At 36.6% G+C, this 25028-nt stretch overlaps 4 protein-coding genes and 1 long non-coding RNA gene across 8 annotated transcripts; 1 reads left to right on the top strand and 4 right to left on the bottom strand.

The window, feature by feature from the left end:
- The first annotated feature begins 504 nt into the window (after nt 1–504).
- EER5 (proteasome family protein) lies at nt 505–3910 on the top strand. Its single transcript, XM_068471917.2, has 13 exons — nt 505–830; nt 933–1069; nt 1174–1267; nt 1422–1511; nt 1703–1768; nt 1900–1989; nt 2121–2177; nt 2553–2614; nt 2841–2928; nt 3083–3159; nt 3245–3319; nt 3404–3509; nt 3597–3910. The coding sequence occupies exons 1-13, from the start codon at nt 663–665 to the stop codon at nt 3726–3728; spliced, it is 1242 nt and encodes a 413-aa protein (XP_068328018.2). The 5' UTR covers nt 505–662; the 3' UTR covers nt 3729–3910.
- A 171-nt stretch (nt 3911–4081) lies between these two features.
- LOC137732599 (Transducin family protein / WD-40 repeat family protein) lies at nt 4082–7253 on the bottom strand. Its single transcript, XM_068471912.2, has 11 exons — nt 7041–7253; nt 6765–6928; nt 6169–6430; nt 5967–6065; nt 5696–5861; nt 5470–5576; nt 5190–5329; nt 5008–5080; nt 4774–4889; nt 4535–4652; nt 4082–4452 (listed from the first exon to the last, which is right to left on the bottom strand). The coding sequence occupies exons 1-11, from the start codon at nt 7086–7088 to the stop codon at nt 4324–4326; spliced, it is 1422 nt and encodes a 473-aa protein (XP_068328013.2). The 5' UTR covers nt 7089–7253; the 3' UTR covers nt 4082–4323.
- Nucleotides 7254–8448: 1195 nt separating this feature from the next.
- LOC137732615 (uncharacterized) lies at nt 8449–12178 on the bottom strand. Of its 4 annotated transcripts, none has more exons than XM_088686770.1 (10): nt 11816–12178; nt 11627–11671; nt 11472–11523; nt 11317–11390; nt 11089–11219; nt 10832–10961; nt 10193–10503; nt 9297–10088; nt 9107–9202; nt 8449–8673 (listed from the first exon to the last, which is right to left on the bottom strand). In XM_088686770.1, exons 1-10 carry the CDS (start codon nt 11838–11840, stop codon nt 8602–8604), a joined length of 1728 nt encoding a protein of 575 aa, XP_088542896.1. In that variant the 5' UTR covers nt 11841–12178; the 3' UTR covers nt 8449–8601. The 4 variants fall into 4 exon arrangements, with proteins under 4 accessions (XP_088542896.1, XP_088542895.1, XP_088542894.1 ...); XM_088686769.1 differs by having other exon boundaries at nt 10193–10513; nt 10839–10961; XM_088686768.1 differs by lacking the exon at nt 11816–12178 and having other exon boundaries at nt 11627–11809.
- Nucleotides 12179–12533: 355 nt separating this feature from the next.
- LOC148690835 (uncharacterized) lies at nt 12534–14872 on the bottom strand. The gene is made up of 2 exons (XR_015957196.1): nt 14701–14872; nt 12534–13036 (listed from the first exon to the last, which is right to left on the bottom strand). It is a non-coding gene; the product is annotated as an uncharacterized LOC148690835 (long non-coding RNA).
- Nucleotides 14873–19211: 4339 nt separating this feature from the next.
- LOC137712801 (uncharacterized) lies at nt 19212–21363 on the bottom strand. The gene is made up of 3 exons (XM_068451967.2): nt 20808–21363; nt 20072–20521; nt 19212–19921 (listed from the first exon to the last, which is right to left on the bottom strand). Exons 1-3 carry the CDS (start codon nt 21045–21047, stop codon nt 19532–19534), a joined length of 1080 nt encoding a protein of 359 aa, XP_068308068.2. The 5' UTR covers nt 21048–21363; the 3' UTR covers nt 19212–19531.
- Between the last annotated feature and the right edge of the window lie 3665 nt (nt 21364–25028).

Here is a 25028-nt window from a genome sequence, read left to right as displayed (position 1 = left end):
CCGAAGCCAGTGAGCTCCCAAAAGGCCTCGTGCAAGGTAGGGATGAAAATATACATTTAAGGATCACTCCCCTGGGTGATGTGGGATGTCACAATCCACCCCCCTTAGGGGCCCGACATCCTCGTCGGCACATCACGGCCAGGGTTAGGCTCTGATACCAATGTCACATCCCGGCCCGGGCCCCCACCACATCCCGGGCCCGCTCCACCACCGTAGCACGATATTGTCCGCTTTGGGCTTACCATTTCCTCACGGTTTTGTTTTTGGGAACTCACGAGCAACTTCCCAGTGGGTCACCCATCATGGGATTGCTCTAGCCTCCTTCTCGCTTAACTTCGGAGTTCCTACGGAACCCGAAGCTAGTGAGCTCCCAAAAGGCCTCGTGCTAGGTAGGGATGAGAATATACATTTAAGGATCACTTCCCTGGGCGATGTGGGATGTCACAAATTTGCTAAAAATATAATTAATAATAAATTAAAAGTATGTTTAAATTCATATATGACATTTAAAAAAAATTAATTCTAAAATAGACAAGAAAGTAAGACAATTCAAGAAAAAGAAGAACAATGGTGGAGCAAAACGACGTCATTGAACCCTTCAGAAAACGAAGTAAGGTGTGTGCTTGCAGATACCGAGAGTGTTAGATCGAGCAGACAGAGAGATGGCGTACTTGAGCATGGGAGAAGCTCACAGAAGAATTACCGACTACCTCAACCACTTCTCCGATGCCGTTTCGACCCAGGACGGAGCTTCCCTCAAGCATCTCCTCTCTCTCTCCTCCAACAGCCCCGCCCTCCTCTCCCTCGCCGACGCCCTCAACGTCTTCCAGGTAATACATCCTCACCATTGTGTATATTTGTATACGTATTTGTATTTGTTTCAATTTGGGAATTTAGGGTTTTGATTGGTGAGGGTTCTTGGTGTGTGACAGGACTTCAATAGATTGATCAAACAGTCCGATAACGACTCGCAGTTTGGCGAAATTCTGGTGCATCTCTTCCGGGCCTTTCAGAGCTACCGAATTGGGAATTTCATTGATTCCTATCAGGCATATGAAAAATCTGCAAAGTATTGATTTTTTTTTATTGATTCTTTGTTTTATTTAATTCTGTTCTGTGGGAAATTTTGTATTTGGTTTTGGTTTTTGACTAATGTTAATGGTGGATGTGCAGTGCTTTTATTCAGGAGTTTCGGAATTGGGATACGGCCTGGGCTTTGCCAGCATTGTATGTCATTGCTTATGAGATTAGGGTTCTAGCTGAGAGGGTAAGACCCCCAGTTTCCTTTTTTATTTAATGAAAAGAAAATTAATTTGTACTTTATTATTGTTCTGTCAAGATACGTGCTTTATTTAGTAATTGGTTGCCGATATGTTGGGAAGACGAATTTAGTAGGACTGGCCTGTGTGGAACTTTTGTAGGCTGATAAGGAATTGGCTTCTAATGGAAAGTCTCCAGAGAAGTTGAAGGGAGCTGGTTCTTTCCTTATGAAAGTCTTTGGCGTTCTTGCTGTAAGATTCTTTCTTTTGATATTCTATTTATTTCGCTACTTTTACCAAACTTTGTTTTGTATTCTCTTTGCAAGAAAAGTTTGTTGCTTTACTAAAACTTCTATACAATAAGAGTTGATATTTTCTTGGGTGTTTACGAACAATTGTTTGAATCTGTACTGCTAACTCTTTCACTGGTGTATCCATTATAGGGAAAAGGCCCGAAACGTGTTGGAGCATTATACGTCACTTGCCAGTTGTTTAAAGTTTACTTTAAGGTAATTTTTTCGCACGCTTATGAGTTCAGTGCTTTAATATCTGAATTAGCTATTAGGGTATCTTTTGAATGCTGAATAAAACACAAATAGCTAGAGCTGCACTATGATGAATTATCTTTATTACTTTGCAGCTTGGTACAGTTCACCTTTGCCGCAGCGTCATAAGGAGCATTGAAACTGCGCGAATATTTGATTTTGAGGAATTCCCTAAGAGAGATAAGGTCAGAACTGCCTTTGGTAGAGCAGATGCAATTTTCCTTCCTTTCCTTTTCATCCCCCTTTTCTTTTGAATTTGTTCTATATCTAGAACTAGTTTTTATGTTTGTTCTCACTGTTATACCATGATATGCAGGTCACCTATATGTATTATACAGGTCGTCTGGAAGTTTTCAATGAAAATTTCCCCGCTGTAAGTATTCTAATTTTCATGATGTTAATGATGCCTTCTTGTATATTAAACTTTTAAGTGGTGGTTTGGTTTTGGTTATGGAGTTACCCTCTGGAGTCTTGAATCTATAATTTATACACACTGGATGAAGAAGTGAGCAGTTCCATACTATGCCTTACCATATTTTTAAGTAAAGAAATTGCTTACTAGTTACCACTGATAACATCCAGTCTCAGTGGATGTGTGTTCAAATTATAGATTTAATCCAGTGGATGATTGATCTTATACTTCGCCTGAATTCACTTATTTCTATGCATGTAAAAAGCTCTAAAACTGAAAATCTGAATTTCCATCAGGAGTGTGCTATTCACTAAATCTACTTTTGTTACCTTGCAGGCTGATCAGAAATTATCATATGCCTTGAAGCATTGCAATCCTCAGCGTGAAGTAAATATAAGGTAAGGTTCATGTGTGCTTGTTGCATATGTTTTGCGTCTGCATGATAGACTTTAAGGGGGGTATCTAGACAAAATGATTGTTATTGTGACAATATATTTAAGGGTTTATCATCTTTTTGTTTGTGTGATGTTGAACTTCTTGCGACAGGAAGTCAATAATAGATTTGGGATATGTTGTACTGTCTTTTATTGTCCGACTCATTGTTTCTCATTTTGTATTTACTAGGATGATATTGAAGTATTTGATACCTGTGAAGCTTTCATTAGGCATCTTACCAAATGATTGGCTTCTGGAAAAGTATAACCTGGTTGAGGTATGGCAGTCCCTTATTTATTTGCAAGAGATATTATTTAATGCTTGATGATGGGAAATGAGATATTCCGGTATTGCTTAGCTATGTTGCTTCCCCCTCTCCCGTTTTCCAAAGTTGTGGCTAAACCCTAACTTATAACTTCTTGCTTTCGCAGTATAGGAATGTTGTACAAGCTCTAAAAAGAGGTGATCTTCGACTTCTTCGGCGTGCTCTTGAGGAGCATGAAGATCGGTATGTGTATCATCCATTTTGAAAATCTTGAGATTGGTTAAAATCGATTTCCAAAGATGGAACTGATTCCTTCAAAATGAAACAGGTTCTTAAGATCAGGTGTATATCTTGTCCTAGAGAAGCTAGAACTCCAAGTCTACCAGAGATTAATAAAGAAAATGTAAGTTCTCATGCCGCTTTATAAAATTGATGGTAAAATTCCTCTGAAGATTCAATTCACGACTTCCACAATCTCGTTGTGCAGTTACTTCATTCAAAAGCAAAAGGACCCGGTTAAAGCTCACCAGCTGAAATTAGAAGTAATTGTTAAGGCTTTGAAATGGCTTGAGATAGCCATGGATGTCGATGAGGTACTTGTTTTCTCCACCTCTCTCTCTGGTAGAGTGGTTCTTGGTTTCTCCGTTTCTCGCTAATCAAATATCTGGTGTAATTTGCAGGTGGAGTGCATAGTGGCCATATTAATATACAAAAATCTTGTAAAGGGATACTTCGCTCACAAGAGCAAAGTTGTGGTTTTGAGCAAGCAAGATCCTTTTCCTAAATTAAATGGAAAGCCTGTCAACTCATAGAGAATATCGATACAAGTAGTCAGGTGATGAAAAATACAGTATGAAAACGAGATATGCCGGCCCGTTCGTCATTGGAAACCATTTTTATCGGCCCCATGAAGAATCGTTATATTGTTCCCCTTGTACTTTTAACTTTTTGTGAATCTCAGTATTCTTAGTTAATTTTTAGAACTTAACAGCCATCTTATGTTCCTGTTTATGCTCATTATTCACCCATCAATTTTGTTCGGAGTCGAACCAATGATGTCCTTTATGTCCGTAAACTCGGCTATGGTAAACTCAAACACCGGCGATTACTGTGAAATAAATACGGATAAAATTCTGTATGAAAGAGATGCATAAGCATAATGCACTTTAGAAACTTAACTCATCTGATAAAAATATTGAAAAGGACATCCAAAATTGTAGTGGTTAGTCGAAACACCATACCAGACCCAAAAATGGGAAGGAAATAAAAAAAACGAAAACAAGCGAAAACAATGTCACTTCAAATATGTAATTGCTTCAACACATAAGCCATCCACCATTGGAATATGATATGTATCAACTTTCCGGCACACGAAACAAACTGTTAAACTTCGACTTTCAAGCACCATCAGAGTTCAGAGGGAAGGGTAGTCTGTATGTTTGAAGGCATCAGAATATTATAACCATCTGCCGCAGTTGAAACGAGCATGCCAGGAATCTGTGTGTGCCAATGAAGTTCTTTCAAGTCCTTTTGTCCCTGTTGACCATAAATTACCATGAGTGAAATGACCGAAAAAGTGGGGCCTCTTGGAGTAGAACAGACAGTCGAATATGTTTACCTGATGAACAAATAGAAGCTGTGGAGGTAAATCTTTTGGAGCATTCACTTCCTCTTTTGTCTTCGCTTTGAATTCTGCCTCTTCCTCCTCATCATTTTCTAAAGAAAGATCCCATATTCTGGTAACAAAAGCCAAATGACAAATATTTTGAGTTCAAACATAAACAGCATGAAAGCATATAAGTTTTTGTGTAGGACATGCCATTTATCACTTCAATCTGGTCTTTAAATATTACTTACGTCAGCTGATTGTCAGAAGACGTCACAGCCAAAGTGGAGGCTTCATGTGGACTCCACTCGATGGAGGTGATAGGGTGTTTATGGTATTCGAAATGTGCCACTACAGAATCTCCTTCCTACGTTCAAGTACACAAAAGAGGACCATATCATTTTAGAATTATCAACTTAATGAATCACTCAAAACAATTTCATTGAACCCAATTTAACACTCATGGGAATTCCAACAAGACGTACCTTCAGCAATCTAAGATCACGAATGGAAAAGGTGCCATCATCGCTTCCAGATGCCAGCATACAACTAGCCAGCCTAATAAAAACAAACAATGAAGTGCCAAGGTCATCATTTCATATGTGGCACAAATGTATCAAAACAAATAACAAATAAGAAAAGAAACATTGAAGGTTTAAATAAACACCTATTCCAAGACATAACATTCACATCAGCATTATGCGCCTTAAAAGAAGTTGCTGGTGCCTTCCCTATGCGTATATCCCATATTGCTATGTTCCCATCGACAGAACAAGAGGCAAAGACATCAGGTTCTGTAGGACTCCACTGCAAAGATAAAAGTTTTTTGAAAAGAATACCGTCAAAGGATTGGAAAGATTAAGGAAAACTATTCTAACTAGATTGTTAGATTGATTCTATGCCTTAAAACAACAGATTGGACTTAGCTTCCCCTCTAAGCTACATACTTGTAAATCCTCCACGCTTGCAATATGTCCAATATATGGGGTAGTATCAACATTCCATGTTGAATCAGATGTAGGTTCCCACAAATGTATATAATTCTTGCAGTCCCCTTTTAAAATCAGACATAAATGAATCCATTAGTTTCAAGCTTTCAAATCAAGAAAGTACCATGCCATCACACTTGATATAGAAAAAGAAAAAACAGATAAAGTGACTTGATAATAGTACCAGATAGAAGTCTTCCAGGTACAAGGGGACTCCAGTCTAGAGCAAACCCTTCATCCTTATGCCCATATTTAACCAATGGAGCCTGGTTAAATACTGAAGAAGCTCCCTGGCTAGCTTCGGTCTCTGACTCCGCTAAGGCATTTAAATGAGAACTGAAGTCCCAAACCTGAAAGAGCAGCAGGATTAAGTCATGTACAAAGTATATGTAAATGGTTGTTTGAGCGTCGGTTTAATATATACTCATACTCATAATCTTGACATAAAGTCTGACCTGCACATGACCAGTGTCTGCCCAAGATGCACATATATGTGGATTTTGTGTCATGGCACGTATACGATTCACACATCCTTCATGAGCTACCTTGCGCAACTGTATATGAGAAGAAAAAAAATGTCAAGGCACAGAGATGAGGTTAAAGTCAAGAAAGATGAAGGCAAGATAAATCAAGCGTGGAATGTAAAAAAAATATTGCCTGCAAAACAGGTGCGCCAGATCCACTTGACTCCTCATCCTCACTATCATCGTCACTATCACTGTCCTCACTATCCATATTAGAGTCATCATCTACAGCTTTGGCTGGCACTAGCTCGCGTTTTTTCCCAGAAATGTTAGATACTTTAAATATTCCAAGAGAGTTCCAAGCAGCTTTCTCTGCCTGAGTCCCAGCAACGAAATACACGCTATGGGGGAACTCTGTCCGAACCAACCCCAATGTATCCCGAACAATATCAAAGCTGTCAAAAGTAATTAACTTCTTTTAGCCATTAACTCGAAACCTATAATTCTCTTACAAAGAATGAAACTTGAATTCTTAAATATAACCATTACCAGCAAATCAAGTATAAAATTGAACCTCTAAAACATAATTCAATATTACGAGTAAACGTGAGCTTTCCCGAAACGAAAAAAAAAGCTAATTATTCACAAACGCTATAAGTCTACGCTTAGTTCAATAATTCAGCTAATCAGGCTCCAATAATTCAAACCTACAATTCAAAATTTCAACTTTATGCTTTTCCTGCACTTTCTATGCAACCAAAAAGAAGAATCCATAAGATTCAGAGCAACCTTAAACAAGGCCAACCAATATGGAAGGCATGGAGAGAATTGTAAGCTGATGGGTCACACTGGAGCTCTTCGCCCTCCTCCAACTTGTCCACTCCCGGTTGCCATACCTTCGCCGGCATCGAGGGTCCCGAAGAGGAAGAAGACCCATCTCCTTTCTTTGAGCCCTAAACAAAAATTCAATTCAATTCAATCAAATCAATTGGGGAAAGGATAAAAACTAATTTTACTGAAATAATTAAACAATAAGAGAAGAAGGAAGTGGATTTTGGAGCTGACCTTGGCCTTTCTTTTGGCTTTCTTAGGGTTCTTGATGCTTCTGACCATTTCTAATTCTTCAGATTTTGCAGGAACACGGAGACTCTGATGAAGGAAGGTGCAGGAACACGGAGACTCTAATGAGGGAAGGAAGGAGAAGAGAGCAAAACTGAAGAAGGTTTTGGTGGGGCTAGGGTTTTAGCTTATTGGGCTCAGCCTTTATGCTAATAATATGCTATTTTTTTTAGCCCAAAAACAACTTTTTGATACTGTAGTCCAATGGGCTTGTGTTGGATTGCTGATCGTAACCCTAAAAATTTCGACATTTGATAGTATATTTGGATGAGTAAAATAAATTTTAAATTTGGATAAAAGTTAAAATTTTTATCAGAACTATACATTAGACATGGATATTTCTTGCCGGACCCATTAACCCTACCCAAAAGGATACGACTTGTTAACGAATTAGATTATCGTTTGGTCATTTGTTAAAAACATGTTAAGATAACGAATTTGACACGATATATTAAGATAATATGCGATAAAAAAACGATACGAATACGACAAACGCGTCCCGTTTGCCATGTCTAGGCACGCGCTCGTTTTGGTAATTTGCATCTCCATTATATATGGAGGAGTATTGGAAACCGCAACAGTCCCAAAATCAGCCATATTTTATATTATATGCACTTTTATATTTTGTTTGTCATAATTTTTCATGGTTACTTTATTTTTTATTTTATTTCCAACAATACTAGCTAAATTTTTGTTGATTTGACTAGTCACAACTTTTAACAAATACTATTTATTTTAGGTTAAGCTAAAATATTTTTAATATGATTTTTTCCAAACTTAACAACCAAGCCCTTTTTAATATCTTAGTTTTTAATGTTTAATAGAAATTTAATTTTCTCTCTCCTCCTAACTAAATCTAGCAAATTACTCTTCTCAAAGTTAAGATAGTCGTTTAAATAGCCTGTTGGAGCTTAATTATTATTATTATTATTATTTTTTTTTTTTTGTTAAAGTAGCCAAAAAACGTTATTTTTCAAGGTTGGTAGAGATGCTCTTGTTGCTACATATACACCACTATAATACTATTGATCACCTCATTGGGTACATAAAGTGGTCGTTCAAATCAATGTACGTACACATTTACAACTCCATACATAATCTTTAAATTTCGATAATTTGAAACATAGGGGAATTATAAAACGGTAGTGCTTTTTATACACCCATTTACTTGCTATACACTATTCACAGATAAACTTTTGCCCAAATAGGATTCTCTCCGGATTCTCTTTGTGAGGATTTGGGGATCCATGAATTGTGTTCATTCATTATATCATGCGGTCAGTTTTTGTTAGGTACTATTTGTGTTTAATTTTAAATAAAAAAATTTAAAATAATTTCTGACCACACGATATATGATAAAAGAACATGATTTATAAACCTTCGAGATCTTTACAAAGAGAACCCGACGAGAATCTGGATTCACTTTTGCCATAGTTTTACAGAAATGGTAGGGACTGGAAATTAAAATAAATATTCATCCTGCATGATCTTATCGTGTCTTCTCTGTTTAACTGTTTTTTCTTTGTCTTGTAAGGAGAACAAGTGTGCCAAAGCCAATCATAATTGCAACCTTTATTGCCTGGTAAGAGAAATGGGAGCACAAAAAACAAATAAATTAGATATGAAGCTCCATTTTGTTTTTAATTTCAAGTTTTCACATTTTGGTCAGAAACGCAATGAACAAAAAGGATAGATATATATATATATATATATATATATTTTAGAAATACATGGATAGATATATTAATAAAAATAGAGGAAGGGTGGCGGAAAAGATGCGGAAGAAATGCACACATAAATATGAAAATAAAAAACTGAAAACGATTTAAACGGGGTTTTCTTATATTTGTTTTTTTTTGTTTTTATATATATTTTGTATGTCATTCCATCTGCATTTCTTATTCCTCCCTCTACATTCTTGATTCATCCATTATTTTGTTTACTTTCTCTTTATATCTAGTTAAAAAAATGATCATCAAACAAACTCTAATAACGCGGAGAAAACATATAACCTGCCCAAATGGCCCTCCAAAAGTTCCAGCCTCCTCGGATGAATTCTCAACCTTTGATCTTCTTCTTTGATTCTCCTCATTTTTATCCACATTATGCTACAAGTGATCACATAAACATAAGGTAAAAGCAAGATGGTTCAGCAATGTAATGACTAACAAGTTACCAGAAGTTCAGCTGAAAATTCCATACCTCTTCAACGTTTTCTGGTAGTGAAAAATTCGTCTCTCGTTGATGGATGTTTGGATTCTCTCTGCAACGGCCTCGCGAATCTATCATATTTTTACCAGTAGTTGTTACACAAAAGCGTATCGCTTCATCTGGAAAAATCCAGGCACCGGAGGTCTCAAAGGGAATGTGCCTATCTTCACAGTTTGCTACTGATGTGCATAATAAATTGGGACCGGAATCTTCTTGAATGTGCCTATCTTCCAAGTTTGCTTCTGATGTACATACATTAGCACTACATGAAGGTCCTTGAACGTTGGTGATTTGAGTATTTGTCGAAGAAACTTGTACTCGACTCTCCTCTATACCTTTGATGCCACCAGAAGGTCGCTTTCCATGCGGCATATCAGAAGGTTCGTGCCTATGCTTACCAAGAATCTTCTCCGATACTTGAACCGTTTCAAATGCTGATGGTCTAACGAAATCTTTGGGAAAGTTACCTTTCTTTATGTCAGCTACTTGGTGTACATCTAATGGTTTGAATTTATTCTTTATCCCAGTGGGATGTGAAGATTTAATCGCATCTGAAGCTCCAAGTAAACTAATTTGGTGCCAGGTTTTTTCACCAGATGTTAAATCAAGATTCAAGTCTCCTGACCGAAAAGGATCCTCTTCCGCTTTTGATATTAACTGTGCAGTTTCTGTACTTATCACATTCTTGTGTTCTTCTAAGTTCTGGCTTTCCACAAGAGCTCCTGTTTTAATCTGATTTGATCGAACTTGTATTGGTGGTGATTTGATTCGAGGCCTCATATCCTGCAGTTGAAGCAAACATTATGCATCATTATTATGTAAGAACTAGTTCTATCCACTCGAAAAAGCATTTAATCATCTCTTATAAAGCAACATGCCAGACATACCTCGGCTGAACCGCTTTCAAAGGCGCTTATCATTTTCTTTACACTGCTAGGAGTTGTCTTGATTGGACCCTGCTTCTCGAGGTTTCGAGGCCTATCTTCCTGAAGATTAGGATGATTTGTTGCGCCAACAGCCGATTGTGAGCCTCTTAATACTATTGAAGTTGTATCCGCAGAAGTGGCTGTGGATGGAACATTAGCGGGAAGTTGTTTGGGCTCAGCCTTCTCCACTAATCTCCCTTCATACGATTCATTTACTGGGAGCTCAACACTCTGATGTAGTGTAATGGCTGATGAAGTCTCTTTGTTTCTATCTGCATCACTCTAAAACAGGTTAAGTGATCGTTAAAACAACTCGCAAAAACAAAAAGGTTATTCTCTAAATTGATCAAATTCTGCTTCTGATCATAATAAGCACTTCTTATTCCAATTACTATCTGAAAACAAAATTATCAATCTACAAAAACTTTTCTAACTTTTCAAGGGAAGGATTTTCTCATGCATTCGGAACATCCAAAATATCCCTCATGAAAAGAGAAATTTTAAAACCACATAGAAAACTAAGGACTTGTCACATTATTCTTTCCTGTTACATTATGCCTGAAGATTCTAAATTTTCTTGTTAAGCGATTAAGATTGAACCTGAGACCTCTTCGCGAAGGTTCAAAGATGATGCAACAACATTCACCCCAGCACTTAGAGTACTTTGCACACTGTTGGGACTACTACTATTGATCAACTCCCCTTGTTTCTTGTTCAGTGCAGATTCTCTCTGCAAGAAAATTCAGATTATATACCAAATGCAAGTTGCATACTTACGACAACTATATGAAATTTGAGTACAAACTGAAATTAATCATTCAAAACCAAAAGTCAAAACTAGCAACGCAAGAGAATACCATCATTCGGATTCTGTTGCGCTCTTCTTCATTGAGTACAAACTGCAACTTCATACGCACAAACCCGCCTTCATTGAGGGGAAACAAGTCTTCCCAAAGACCCTTCTCGACTATCGACTTAACTTCAACGCCTGATCCAAAAATGATCATACATATTAATCTGCCTCACTGCTTTTTGTAGACAAAAACAAGAGAAAGTTAATGCATATAGGAATTGTTTTGACAAACCTGCATGTGATATCTCATTACCCTCAGAATCTTGAAGAAGAACAACCAAATTGTCGCGGAGGGATGTCAATACGCTGTCCATAAACACAACCAGGATAAGATACGAATCGAATAACAACAGCATTTATGATTAGAAGCAGTTTTATGATTATTACAAGGTGAAGTCTCCCTTGTCCCAAGCTTGGCACTCTCTTTTTCCCATAGAAACTGCAACGTGTATTCATTCAGTGAGTATTTTGTTAAATTGTTAGAAATTCTAGACCGAAACTCGAAGAACGAAATTAAGCTAAGAAAAGAGATAATTGCTTACCCTTGATGGATATTGAGGAAGAAGGTAGGTCTATGAACTCAAGGACTGCAAATTCAGCAAAACGTGAAGAAAAAGAAAAAAGTTGACATATGTTGGACATCACTGACTTTTTAAAAATAGGATTAGGCGAGATTAGCTCATCAGCGCCTTTTCATGTTTGAATTATAGTTGAAAAATAGCTTTTAGTACCTGAAACTTTGATGGTTCCTGGCATTGCAGAGACAAAGAATTGGCAAACTTCTGTTTTATTTTTTATATTTTATTTTTAAGATTTGTAATAATTGGATGAATGGTTGAGGGCTTGAAGGTGGGAGATGGGATTGGATGGGAAGTGTGGATATCGTTAGAGGAGGGAGATTTGGTGTACAACAATGGTGGGTCCTTCATTAACTGTTAACCACATCAAAGTCTTCAACTCAAAGGGCTGAGAGGAAAAATGACAAATTTTTTATCATCTGTCCGACTTGCCTAAGAACTGGTCGGGCTCCCAAAGGAGGCACCCAATGACGGAAAATTCGAAGGTACACCGGTGAAACTGTCAAACTCAGTTGCACCAGTCGAACCACATGGTTGTGCGGCCACACATACAGATAAAGGGTTTTCCGTATTCCCTGCTTTCTGTTTCTACCCGTGGTCCCATCAGAATGGGAGAAAGGTTGTATGTGGCGGTCGTATACAAAATTCTCTCCTCAAATGACCATTTACCTTCATTAGTATGATGTTTTAGATAAATTATTCTTCAGTTGAGTACTGATGACAAATCTGAATTGTTAGTTTAGTTTTGCATTCATCATTTCGTACTATATTATTCTTTTTCGGATTAATACGTGATGAGAGATTCAAACTTGAGAGTTCTTGTGCAGAGAAGTACTACTAGATTAAGACTAGTCGTTTCCATATTCTCATATTATGTATGTGAAAAGACAAAAAATCTAATTTATTGCAACAAATTGCCGACACAAGATACAGATAATTCTCATGGACAAGGGATATCTTTAACTCGTGCAAATATTGGCATGATAATCTGTGGCAAACATGTTACCTGCGCTAAAACATAGTAACATATTAATCCGCTGAAATCAACATAGTTAAAAATCCATTTCCCTGTATAAGATTCTATCGGTAAAGAAAAGCACCAGCTAAAAACTTGGTACCAATTCTGCACGGATAAAGCTGTTTAAGATTGTATCTTCTTCTTCGCTTTTTTCGGGGTCTGCTTTGAAATGTTTGATGTTGCTAGGCAGCTGCATTGTCACATATCCCATGTCTCAGAAGTTGTACTGGTTTTTGTAGGATTTGTTGTAGGAACAGAGGGCACTTCTACCACAGGTTTGTGATTTTTGACGCCTGTTTCTGATTTCCGTTTCAATGTGCCAGGATCTCGCTTCTTGATGCCAATAAACATGTAAGCTGCAAGAGTTCAGATGCAAGTTGGTTAATCCTGTCTTTGAGGTTAACTTTTGAATTCGACGGTGATGTTATTCATGCTGTGGAAAATTTGTGTGATAAACACAGACATCAACTAAGGGTGAATATATCTTTATTGAGAAGAAACTATTTCACCAAATGTTAGCTTTTCTCCCCTTTTTTCTTAATTGGTTATTTCTTAGCCCAAGTCATGAGGTGATGAATATAGCACCTTAAATATCTAGAGTGCGACCCCAACTATTCGCGATCTAACAAAACCATCAATGTGTGCGTGAAGTGGAAAAATAGTCATGTCATTTGACAATTAATCGAACTGATCAAAGTACAAGGGATGGAAGGTGGCTTTTGTTCAGATGGCAGTAGTCCGCTGATTATCAGGGTAGGAAGGGGACTAAACCTTCCTATCGGAAGATTGACCAGGGAGCCAGTCACACAACTCATTCACAGAGGCACACCCAAATCACAAGCACATGAACATGCACGCAAATAGAAGCATAGAAGGGATATTTCACACAAGGATTAATATCTTGATAAAGTAAACACTGGCAACCTCTTGTTTCACGCAAGGGATGTGATACCCGTATCAGTCATACTCAGTTCATACTTCCCACGGGAACTGCTTTAACAACATCCAAACCACCTTGCCCCGTCCCCCTTTTAACAAATAGGGAAAAAAAAATTAAAACATTTGGATTAAGAGGGAAAATCCCAAAGGACAAATGGATGTATACTTCTGGCAAGGATTCAGGTTTCTGTCGATCACAAGACAGTGAAGAATACCTTGTATAATTGGTGCTAGAGATGTGAATAACAGTTTCTATAGATGGAGTAATCTAACGTCAAATTGTCAATGAAATTCAGCATTACTGGTACACTGACACTACAGCCATCAGAGTAATTAAATTTCTTCCCGTACAAAAGCCATCACGGCAATAATTCCAGCAAGATTCCCTAATTAAGGTTTGCTCGTTAATGTTAACTTACTACCACTTTATTTTAAAACTCACGCTATTAATCTTTTTAATTTCTATCAGGCCACAACCAAGGCCTTCCAAATTTAGAAATTCAAATTTCCATCAGCATACCGCACGAACAACCACACGTCTTATTACCTACACATAGTGAAAGCTATCCGAAATCGGTTGCCTATGACATTAATTCGCCGACTTGGACAAAACCATACCAATTACAATAACATCCATCAGTTTCAACCTTATGTTTATGATTTGGTCCCCAAAAAACACCCTAAAGACCTTGACCGAAATCGGACAAGGGGCTGAAGAGACTCAACTTTTTCCTTCTCTCTCACTGGATCCCTATTCTATGAGCACCATGACAAAACAAATTACACTTTCCTAACTTAGCATTTAACAACAAATACAAATTACCCATCAGACATTCTAAGCTTAAAAACGCTTCTATGGGACGACACATCAAACACATTACGTACAAAAACGAAAACACGCATTCCAAATCACTTAAATCAAACTTCTGCTCAGATAAACAAAACCCATAACACAATTTTGCTCAGACGCTCAAACGGTAAAAAAAATCTAGGGTTTTACAAACCCATATCCATAAGCTAATAATCTAATGCAAAAAATCACAGAGAAAGTAGAGCCGAAAAGATGAGGAAGCTGGCTGACCTCCGAGAACAAAATTGGAGATCATGAGGACTCGCCAAATGAACTTGTAGCGGTTGATTGGCAGTTCCTTCGCCGGTAAGGACGGCGGCGGCGATGGCTCCGGCATCTCTCTCCCGGTGTTTGACTGTGCGTGCAGAACGCAAGTAATATACGAAGTCCCCTTGTAGTCGTTAGTTAACTGATTTTTAGGACTGAATCAAGATGCTGAGAAAAAACGGGGAGAATAGTACGACGTGTCGTTTCATTCAAGGATAAAGGGGCCTAAAAATGTTACTGGGCCGAGTTAGGTCCAAACTTTAGACGGGGCACGCTTTGACAAATGTAATAAGTCCATGAAAGCACAATGTTCCAGAAAACCTAAGTTGGCCATATGTTTATGACACCTCAAAAATCAAGCACCTTTCATTTCCGTGACAAACTTAAATTCTTATTTTCTCCATTTTTTTAATGTGTAATATAGCAAGAATTCATACTGTGCAATTTAAACATAACAAGTGGCTTGTAGCTCAGTTGGTTAAGAGTATTCACCATTTCATTTGAGGTCCTATGTTCGAAGGGTAGTTCACCCTTCCACTCGAGGTCCGTGTTCGAATCCCCTCCAAGTATGAGCCCGACCTACTCAATTAAGTCTAGTTAATAGTGTTTGTATCATACTTGACCAATCCCGAAACTATCAAGCATCGGTCAATTTCATACCTTCAAGGACCCACTGAGGGATTCATGCTAAGGCACCCCTGTAGAAGCACAAGCGTTTCCCTTCACCCAAGAGGCCAATCAGATTACGACACGTGTCAACGTCAGAATAAAGCAGCTAGATTCCTACATCGATAGCGGACAACAGTTGGAGACTCTTCTCAACTATAGAAGAAGACCACTATCCTACATTTAAGGATGAATGCAATTACTGTACTTAAACTCGTCATTAGAACCCACTAATGATGATTATGCTTGAACCTACGTATTAATGTAAACCCTTCATTATTAATGAGAACTCCTTTACCCTGTGGACATAACCAAACTTATAGTGAACCACGTACATCTTGTGTTTGCTTCCCTACCTCTATCTCTTTACATATATTATCTTCACTAGGTGATCGAAGCAACCGAACGAAGATCACAAAATTGACACTTTACGTTGTTCCAAAGTCTCACTGATTTTGTGCATCAACAAATAGTTCCTACATAGCGATCAAGTGATTACTTAAAGGGAAATGCTAGGGAGAATAAATTTTTAAACCAAATGATGTGGTTGTTGATAATTAGATTATCATTTAAATGTTGATTAACGTGCTTATTTCCCAGAATATCTTCTTTCTGAAGAGACAAACAAGTCATTGATCCTATCTCTCTTGAAATAATTTGTTTGTTTTACTTATTGTGTAGGGTTTTGAGAGGTCAAAACCTTCCGTGTGAGCGTGGCTTAATTAAGAGTGAGCCACATAAATCTATAGTGTTGTCTGAATGCATGTAGCTCAATTTCTGTTTACAAACTGCAACCTTAAACATTAAGTCTCGTTTGGCAGCTTGTATAAGAAATCGGATAATATTGATAAGAGTGATGTTACAATTAACACATATTTGCACTATTATTTATATCATCTCTAATAGAGGTAGAGTCTACCAATACATATGGATCTCATCTCTATTAGAGAGATTATACAAATGATGGTATAAATATGTAGTAAGAGTAACATTTTTGTAATAATAATACAAACCCGATTGTTTGGTGCTTTATGTGTAAAATAGTCTCATCTCTATTAGAGAGATTATATAGACCTGATTGCCATAGTTCAGATGCCAAATTAATACTGAAATAGTCAGTACAGTTCAACATACCAAACAAGGCTTAGAACTCTCATATATACCCTAGGTTTTTTTTGCATGAACTGCTCAATTATGTCGAGCTAATCTGGAAGGATTATCCAATCTCAATCTCAAACTAATTTAAGTCAACACATGAATTTAAAATTTCTCATACATAGCAAAGCACAAAGATTTGTCATTAACCCAAAACTACTTCGGTTTCTTTCCGTTGTTGTGCATTTGAAAATAATCATAATCAAGTTCAACGTGTCCTAGCAAAAACTTACTAGATAAAAGTAAAAGAAAGAGAAACACAGCTTCCTATGCTTTCCCCAAAAACCAATTTATTATCGTTTTGAAAGAAAAAAAAAAAAGTCCCAAATCTCAATGGTCCAAACTTCTAAAAAATTTGGGAGTAATTATAATATAACACCAACCGATCGACCTTCTGGCAGTATAAAAAAGGCATGTACCATATTGTTTAGCTAGATGAAGGAGAAGCAAAAGCAGAAATGTAAACCTTCTGTCTACCAGAAAAAAAAAATCTTCACCGTCCATTTTTTTCATGGGATACTATTGTAAGAATATGAGTAAGAGTTAAACATCAAGAGCCGGATTGTGTAAATCTTTGTATGGAAAGTCTTGTTAATGAGCTTGGAGAAATCCTATTTGTTGTAGAATTGTGAGTACTGGAAGTAGTCCAAATTGGCATGGGACTGAACTTAGTTTCACGAGTCTTATTCATTCATATTGTAATATGGATTACTTGTGTGAGTTCCATAAGGTTTATAATAGGAGAATATTTGGAACAATACTATATATAAACTTAGCAACTGCTCTTGCAAAGGTCTGCTCATATTATTCCGAATGCCTAGTGTTTGGAGAGTGCTTGTGCTTTGTTAAAGAGGAGAAGGTTAAATTGTTTATTAAGAAGCTGCACTGGCTTCATCTTCCATCTCTGGTTCTGCAGGTTAGTTACTGTGCAGGTTTTAATGTTTTTCCTCAGCATGACTAGGATAGGTTCATATCTTGTTCTTGACTTTTGATAATTCAATTGGCTAGCTTGTGTTTTGTGGGATCGAGATATATGTGTGTGTGTGTGTATATACATGTCTTACAACTATATATAGGCCTCATGAAGATCCCTTATTTAAATTGAAAATGTTTTACATAGTGGCTAAACTGTAGCAGCTTGATAGTGTATTTGACAGAGAGATTAATTTCTTTTCTCTCTTTTGCCCTAGGTTAACCTGGGTATATACATAGTAACCTCCCACGAAGTACTTCATATAGCATGTGTGAAATTTCTAGTATAGAAGTCACACTAACCATAAGATCACTAAGATTGTGCAACCATCACCGGCAAAGAGCGAAGTCAGAATACAATTCTGTGATTTCCGGAAATGAAGACTTTCCTCCTCCCCGGAAATGAGGGAAGTTTTATCCTTGCATAACTCTATCTCTAAACCCTAATTAAACACAAAAGACAAAGCAAACTCAAAGTAGTTATTTCTGAGATTGTGTAACTAATCTATCCCTCTGAAGTATTTTACTGTAGCTAGCCTGCAAAGGTCACTGCGCTTCTTCTTGCACTGCTATGACTGTGCCTAAGACGAGAGGTACAATCCTCTAGGTTACCTTTCAAATCCAAAAAGCTGTATTCATATGGTATAAATATGTGATAAGAGTAGCACATATATATATATGTGTGTGTGTGTGTGTGTGTGTGTGTGTGTGTATCAACAGAGACTTTCTTGGGTACTCCTTTTTTGTGCGCTCTGGAGTACCCGGTACTCCAAGAGTTTTAATTGTCAAATTTTTAGTTGAAAATATAAAAATTAAAATCCGACTGTTAAAACAACCGAGAGTTTTTTTATATCTCCACTCTGAATCATCACAATCATGATTGCTTTGCCAGTAACCCCATTGAACTTTTCAGGAAAAACGAAAATAGAAGGAAATTTATTAAAAGCTATAAAAAGATCAGTTGTTGCTTTCTCATATAATCAAACCCTACAGCGTTAAATTTCTCTTCGAATTAAACCTCAAATATTAGTTTTATTCTTTATTAAACTTGAGAATTGCTTGTGATTTGCTACCCATTTACTGGGGATGGGGAGCAACCTAGCTGATCCAATTGAGAGTTTAGAATGGTGTTTAATAATGAATCTCATACCCTCCTGATTTATTCTTCATACAACCCGGCCCTACTTAGTTATAAACTCATGCTACAACTGCTTTGACAAACCTCAACTATTAGAATTTGTTCTTTACTTAGTTGGAGGCTCACGTTACAAAAGCTCAGACAAACCTAAAATTTTAGTGTTTGTTATCTTTATACTCAATATATGTGGGATGATCTGCACCCCTCAATCTTCGTGCCCTACTGCATGCAGTATATGTTTCATTAATTTTAACGGTCATGTGACTCAAAACTTTTGTTGCCCTTGTCTCTACAATATTTCCAAAAGTAGCTTTAATCGCTCGTCTCAGCACATACGGTGCTTCAATTTAAACTCTTATAGTGATGCAAGAACCCTAGATCTAATTAATTCGCAACTAAGAATTGTACCACTGTGCAGCAATACTACTGAAATCAAACAAAAAAAGGACAAAGAAGCAAAAGGAGTAGCAGCAGCAGCAGCAGTGCTGTGGCAAACCTTAGCAAATAATTTATTAGGTAAGATGACAATTGATCGATAATAGGATAACAAAACAAAACCTAAATATATAGATGAACAAGCAGCTATATAGAAACAACCATTATTTTTGGTAAATTCTATATCTGCTTGCTAAAAAGCACACCACAAGTTCCTCTCATAAGATCATCACAACAATTATTTTTGGTTTTTATTGAACTAATTAACTAATTTGATTCCTCATCACTGATTTTGTAACTCTCTCTCTCTCTCTCTCTAGCTTAAACTTTATTATTAATTGATTTAGTTCTAATATATAGCTAAAGTACTACTACAAAACAAGTAATAGTAGACTAATTAAATTTGAGGATGCATGTGTTGAAATTGATTCAACCATGAACAAGTCCACAAGATAAAGCCATTAACAGGATTGCAGCTTCCTTCTCGTCCTGGGGGAAAACTCGTTGAAGAGCGGTAGTGGTGGTGGCAGCAGTGGGGTTACCTGATGAACTGTTATTCTTCATGCTGATTGTGAAATCCTCAAAACAAAGCTTCTTTGATTTGCCTCGAGATGATGGGGATGAGGACAGTTTATTGTACGGCCTTTTCTTGAAGGGAACAGTAGAACTTATTCTTGATTTATTGTCTTTGGGTTGCACCTTACTACTCTTCATAGACGGTGCGGCAACTGTCAGGGTTGTGCCACTTGCTGCGGCTGCGGCTGCCGCCATCGCACGCCTTGCCTTCCTTTGCCGAATTCCGCAAGCGTTACAAAGTGACTGCAAATTAATGATTAATGAGAAAGAAATTAAGCTGATTCCAATTGGAACTGTTGTTAATGATACAATTAACTTTACCTTTTGTAAGTTAAAGTTTGATTAAATGCATTTCAAGAAATAAATCAGTTAGAACATAAACTAATTAAATACCTTAGGGCCTCTGGGTCCACTCCTCCAGAGAGGTGTCTTAGTAGTGTTGCAATCGGAGCAAACCCTAATAATTGGGACGTTGTTCATGTTGTTTGATGAATTATTGCTGCAGCTGATCATGTCAGCTCCTAATTGCGATGATGGATGCTGCAGCTTCTGCTCTTCAAATTTGTGTGATGATAACTTCATGGAAATTGGTTTATCATCACTACTAGTAGAACTGCTTGATGTTTGATCAGGGTTCGACATCTTCCGCATCATCCTCATCTTTGAAGACATCCACTTAACTGAACTAGTATTAGTCTCATGATCAGTACCTGGATTCCCATTTCCGACAGCTCCATTCTTGGAAATGCTTAATTTCAAAACAGTACCATTGCCACCTTCATTTTCAATGGCTTCATGATCATGATCGTGTGATCCGCCATGCGGAACAATGTTATGATCAGCCTAAAAAGAAGACAAATAATGATCAAGATAATCAGCCACATACTATAAATATAAGGATGCATGAGATCAAGTACTAATGAAGACAACTAATTAGCTAGGAACCTAAAAGATCCATATATATATAGACACACACACACACACACACACACATATAACCCTAAATATATATAGTCCCATCATCCTGTTTTTGCTACAGTATGACGGGATCCTGCTGAGAAGGGGCTATATAGATGTAGATCACATAAATAAGTGTGCACATGTCATGTGATCATCGCTTAATTAGTACCTCTAGGAGTTGGAATTGAAACTGGTGTGGTTCTCTATAATGATCATCGGATGGTCCTTGGACTTGAGCTGGAGTTAAGAAAAGGGGACTAGAAAGAGAGGAAGAAGGAAAAAAGGAAGCTTGAGGCTCAAGATTGAAGAGGTGGTGGTATTGAAGATCATGATCTCCATGATGATCTCCACTAAGCTCAAGAGTAAAAGGGGAAGGAGGTGATAGATTATGATAAGGTGGAGGAGCCATCGATGATGAAGATCAAAGAGAGAAAACTATTAAAACTTATAGTACTCCAGTAAAGGTGGAAGAGCTAGCTAGGCCTCAGCTATGGAAGACATAGCAAGTAAATTAAAAGAGAGAGAGAGAGAGAGAGAGAGAGAGAGAGAGAGAGAGAGCAGCAAAAGGGCCTAAGTTGCAGAGTGTTGTTACTCTTTTAAAGAAGAGATCATCTATACGAGGCAGGCCAGGGAATTGGCAAGGCAGGAGAGAGAGAGAGAGAGAGAGAGAGAGAGAGAGAGAGAGAGAGAGAGAGAGAGACGTGTGTAGCTGTAAGTATTCACGTGAGTTCTAGACACCCAAACAAACAAGGTTTAAAAAGACAAACAAAAAGGAGATGTGTGGAATGCTACTACACAGACCCCATATTGATTTCAAAACCCTATCTGCAAAATTATTTTTCACCCCACAATACGGCCCCCTGTTAGAAGAAAGAAATAATGATAATAATGCATGGTTCCCTATAGCAATAGCTAGATAGCACTGAAGATTGAACTGTGGCCACACAAAAATTTAGGATGGCATTTCAATCAGTGATACTTCACATCTTCAATGAACCAATGATCATCTCAATTATAACCAACATCATTGGGTTGTACTCTCAAATTAATTGAACCATTGATCCGTGTAAACCATGTACTTCGATCTGATGCATGCATGCTTATATTTTAAGGAAAACTAATAAAATTGATTTGAAAATTTTGAGTTTTAACGATAAGGACAAAAAAAAGAGTAAAATGAATAGTACCATGATTGACTTTTTAGTATAAAAATATAGTTTTTCGTTAAAATAAACAGTACCGGAAGTTTTTCGTTAAAGTTCGTTATAATTTATACATAGATCTTTTCTAGGGCTCGTGTTGAACACAAATAATTTTGAATTGTGTAGCCCTTTAGTTTTTAATACTTTTCTAAAGTGTTTTAGTCGTTTCAGAAAGTACACTAAGCTAATTTGCGATTTACTACATTACCCTAATTTAACAAGGAAACGACTAACAGGTGGTTGAAGTGGCACAAGTCCTAGTTTTGTATTTTGATCAAATAACTTGTAAACGAATAATGATTACCACACACATTTTCACCTTCTACACTCTCTTCTTTCTTTTAACTATTTGATTGAACAAAGCTAAAGAGAATCATAATTAAAGAGGGTGCATAAATTAAAAAAAGTGCAAAAATCACTCTTCATTGTAATTTTGCTGCAGATATTCTATTTTTATTTTTATTTTTTGGAATAAACTTCAACTGTACGAGAAGAGTAATTCAACTGCAAATTAACTTGTGATGTCATGTAAATTAGCCAAGTTCTATCAACCAGTGGTGGAAGGCTAATGATCATGAGGATCACTGTACGTATATTATTTTTTTATTAGCTGGGTTCCTTCGAATAATGGGACGAATGTTAGATCGTTAGGCAGATGGGAAAGATGGGTTTAGTATTGCCTTCGATGGCAACAAGTCCTCACCTTAGTATTGCCAAAAGACAATCAATGCTTGTGCAGGCGAGGGACAAAATTTGCTCCCAACACCCTTTCCATATCTTACTTTTTATTAATTTATATTAAATCTTTGATTTCGGTATCTCACCAGAAAAAAAAAAAAAAAAAATTACTGTCTCCCTAAAGTCATAAGAAAAAATTATTAATGAAAATATATATGATAATATGCCAACAAAATTGTGGTAAACAAAATCCGAAAATCATTTCAAAGTCCCAAGTTATATATAAAAGCTAGGATAGAGTACATGTAGCTTTATGATATTTAGTATATGTACACACACACACATAGAGAATGATCGATCGTTTACTGTAATTAAAATGAATCAGTAAAAGTAGCCGAACATCACTTTACCAAAAACAAGTAGGCCAAAGATCAGGGTTTACATTATTGACCTGCCAACAAATCTGTAGTAACCAGTTGCCAGTTGGAATTGTCCCAATATAGTCAACCCTAAGAACATCACGTGAACAATCGAGAGCAATATGCCAATTACCACTTTGATTTTTGAGAAGCGGTTATCTAATCTCTGTGGCCATCTCACACTATACACAACATACACATAACTACAAGTGCATCAGTACGTACTCAGCATAAACATTGATACACTTATACACGTATATAAATTTATACATGTTAACTAATGCAGTATTGTCCTGTAAGTTTGTAACAAAATGAACGTTTGAAAGCATGATGAGTTTGTCAAAAATTTTAGTTTAAATAATCTTGCAGGGGTGATCTATCAAGAAGCGCTAAAAATGAAAGTTTAAATCATGGAATATATTCTGTTGTAAGCTCAAATGAACAGTTAATACGTATTAACTTATTAAGTGATAGCACTTAACACTATTTTATGTATGTCTGTTTTGAGGAATGCTAGCTAGGGATACCACACATTTAAACTACATTGGTGTACTATATGTTGTGGCAAGTGATGTATACAATACACAACCAATGAGATTCATTAATTGGCGTGACATGTACACATCACTATCACATCATATGATGCACTAATGTGGTACAAAAATGTGGTCTCCTCCTCAATTGCCAAGTGTTTTTTTATTTATACCATTTGACTGAATTATAAATCAAATAATTTACCTTGATCGGATAACAGTGAGGTACGTATTTAGGAAGCATGATTATCTCGACCGTTGAATTCTTGGACATCATGACATGCATGCATGAGTCGAACCAAAGATCATTACGTTTATAAGGTTGTATCGCTTCATTTGGCATTCATGAGGTCATCGATCGATGAAGTTAAAACTAGACCATTACTCTAATTCTTCCCCACACTTCTCTATGATATTTACGTAAGTGCCTGCATTTAATTGATTAATTTCATTTCACCTAGGAAGCAAAGATATCCTTTCAAACTTTTGAATTTGTCGCTTGGAATAGAAAAGAGAAAAATACACTACGTAACTACGTTCAAATTCCCCCAGAGAGCGTTAATTTTTCCGAAGGAGTAAAATGGGTGTTGTCATTCATGTTGATAGATCATCAGTCACTCTTTTAATATATAGTTTCTTAAAGTGTTACGTACTTGCGGTTAAGTATATAGTTTGTCTTGCTTGAATCTTTTGCAGCTTGTCTTTAAGCATATTGACGTAAGAAATCGTATCAAGCTATAGTGACAACTCTGGTCTGATTTTGGAAAAATAAAATTGTCAAACTAGTCATACTGTACAACACCGTCAAATTGTTTGAAAATACATTTAAAATAGCAAAAAACGATTTTAGAACATTAAAAGCGCTTTTGATTATGTTCGACAAACCATGTTGGCAGGATTTCAATTTTTCAAATCTAAGCCATTATAGACCTCTTATATTTCAAAAACGCGTTAAATATCACTAGTTGCTTATCGATGTAAGTGAATAATAGATATTTCCCTAAAAAAAAGATCAAGGGTTAAAGTCATTAGGGATAGGGTTTTTTTCTTTGGATTAGATGCTTTAATTATTCAACGCGAAAAAAACACACCAAGATAAGGATATTGTTTGGGTTCTCTTCTTATCGATCCCAACAAAGTTTTGAAAATTAATGCACATGAAATTTGATGATTGATTTATTATTTAAGAGTTGATAAACGTGCTGATTTTTATTGGTGACGCATCATTTAGTTTGCAAATTTTGTCTCTAAATCTAGTCTTCATAGCATTACCCATTATATATATATATATATATATATGCGCATAAATAACTCATCAAAAAAAAAAAAAAAAAATATTCGGCACATGTAAATCTAGCTACGACTGAAAAATAATTTTTTTTTTTTTTGAACAAGCAATATTTACACTATGGGGAGGGAGTGAGCTTATCCTCACAATGGACTAGTAATAATGTGTTTCAAATTCGTCTTTAGCAAGAATCGAACCTTACAAATGAACATGAATATCATTAGATCGTAGTACTAAGTGACTAAGAAAATTAATATTATCCTTAAGTAA

The sequence above is a fragment of the Pyrus communis genome, chromosome 15 (genome assembly GCF_041283825.1).
Source record: "Pyrus communis isolate YQ-2024b chromosome 15, ASM4128382v1, whole genome shotgun sequence".
Classification (NCBI taxonomy): Eukaryota; Viridiplantae; Streptophyta; class Magnoliopsida; order Rosales; family Rosaceae; genus Pyrus; species Pyrus communis.
The sequence above is the reverse complement of the archived record's forward strand: the minus strand, read 5'-3'. Positions and strand labels throughout refer to the sequence as shown.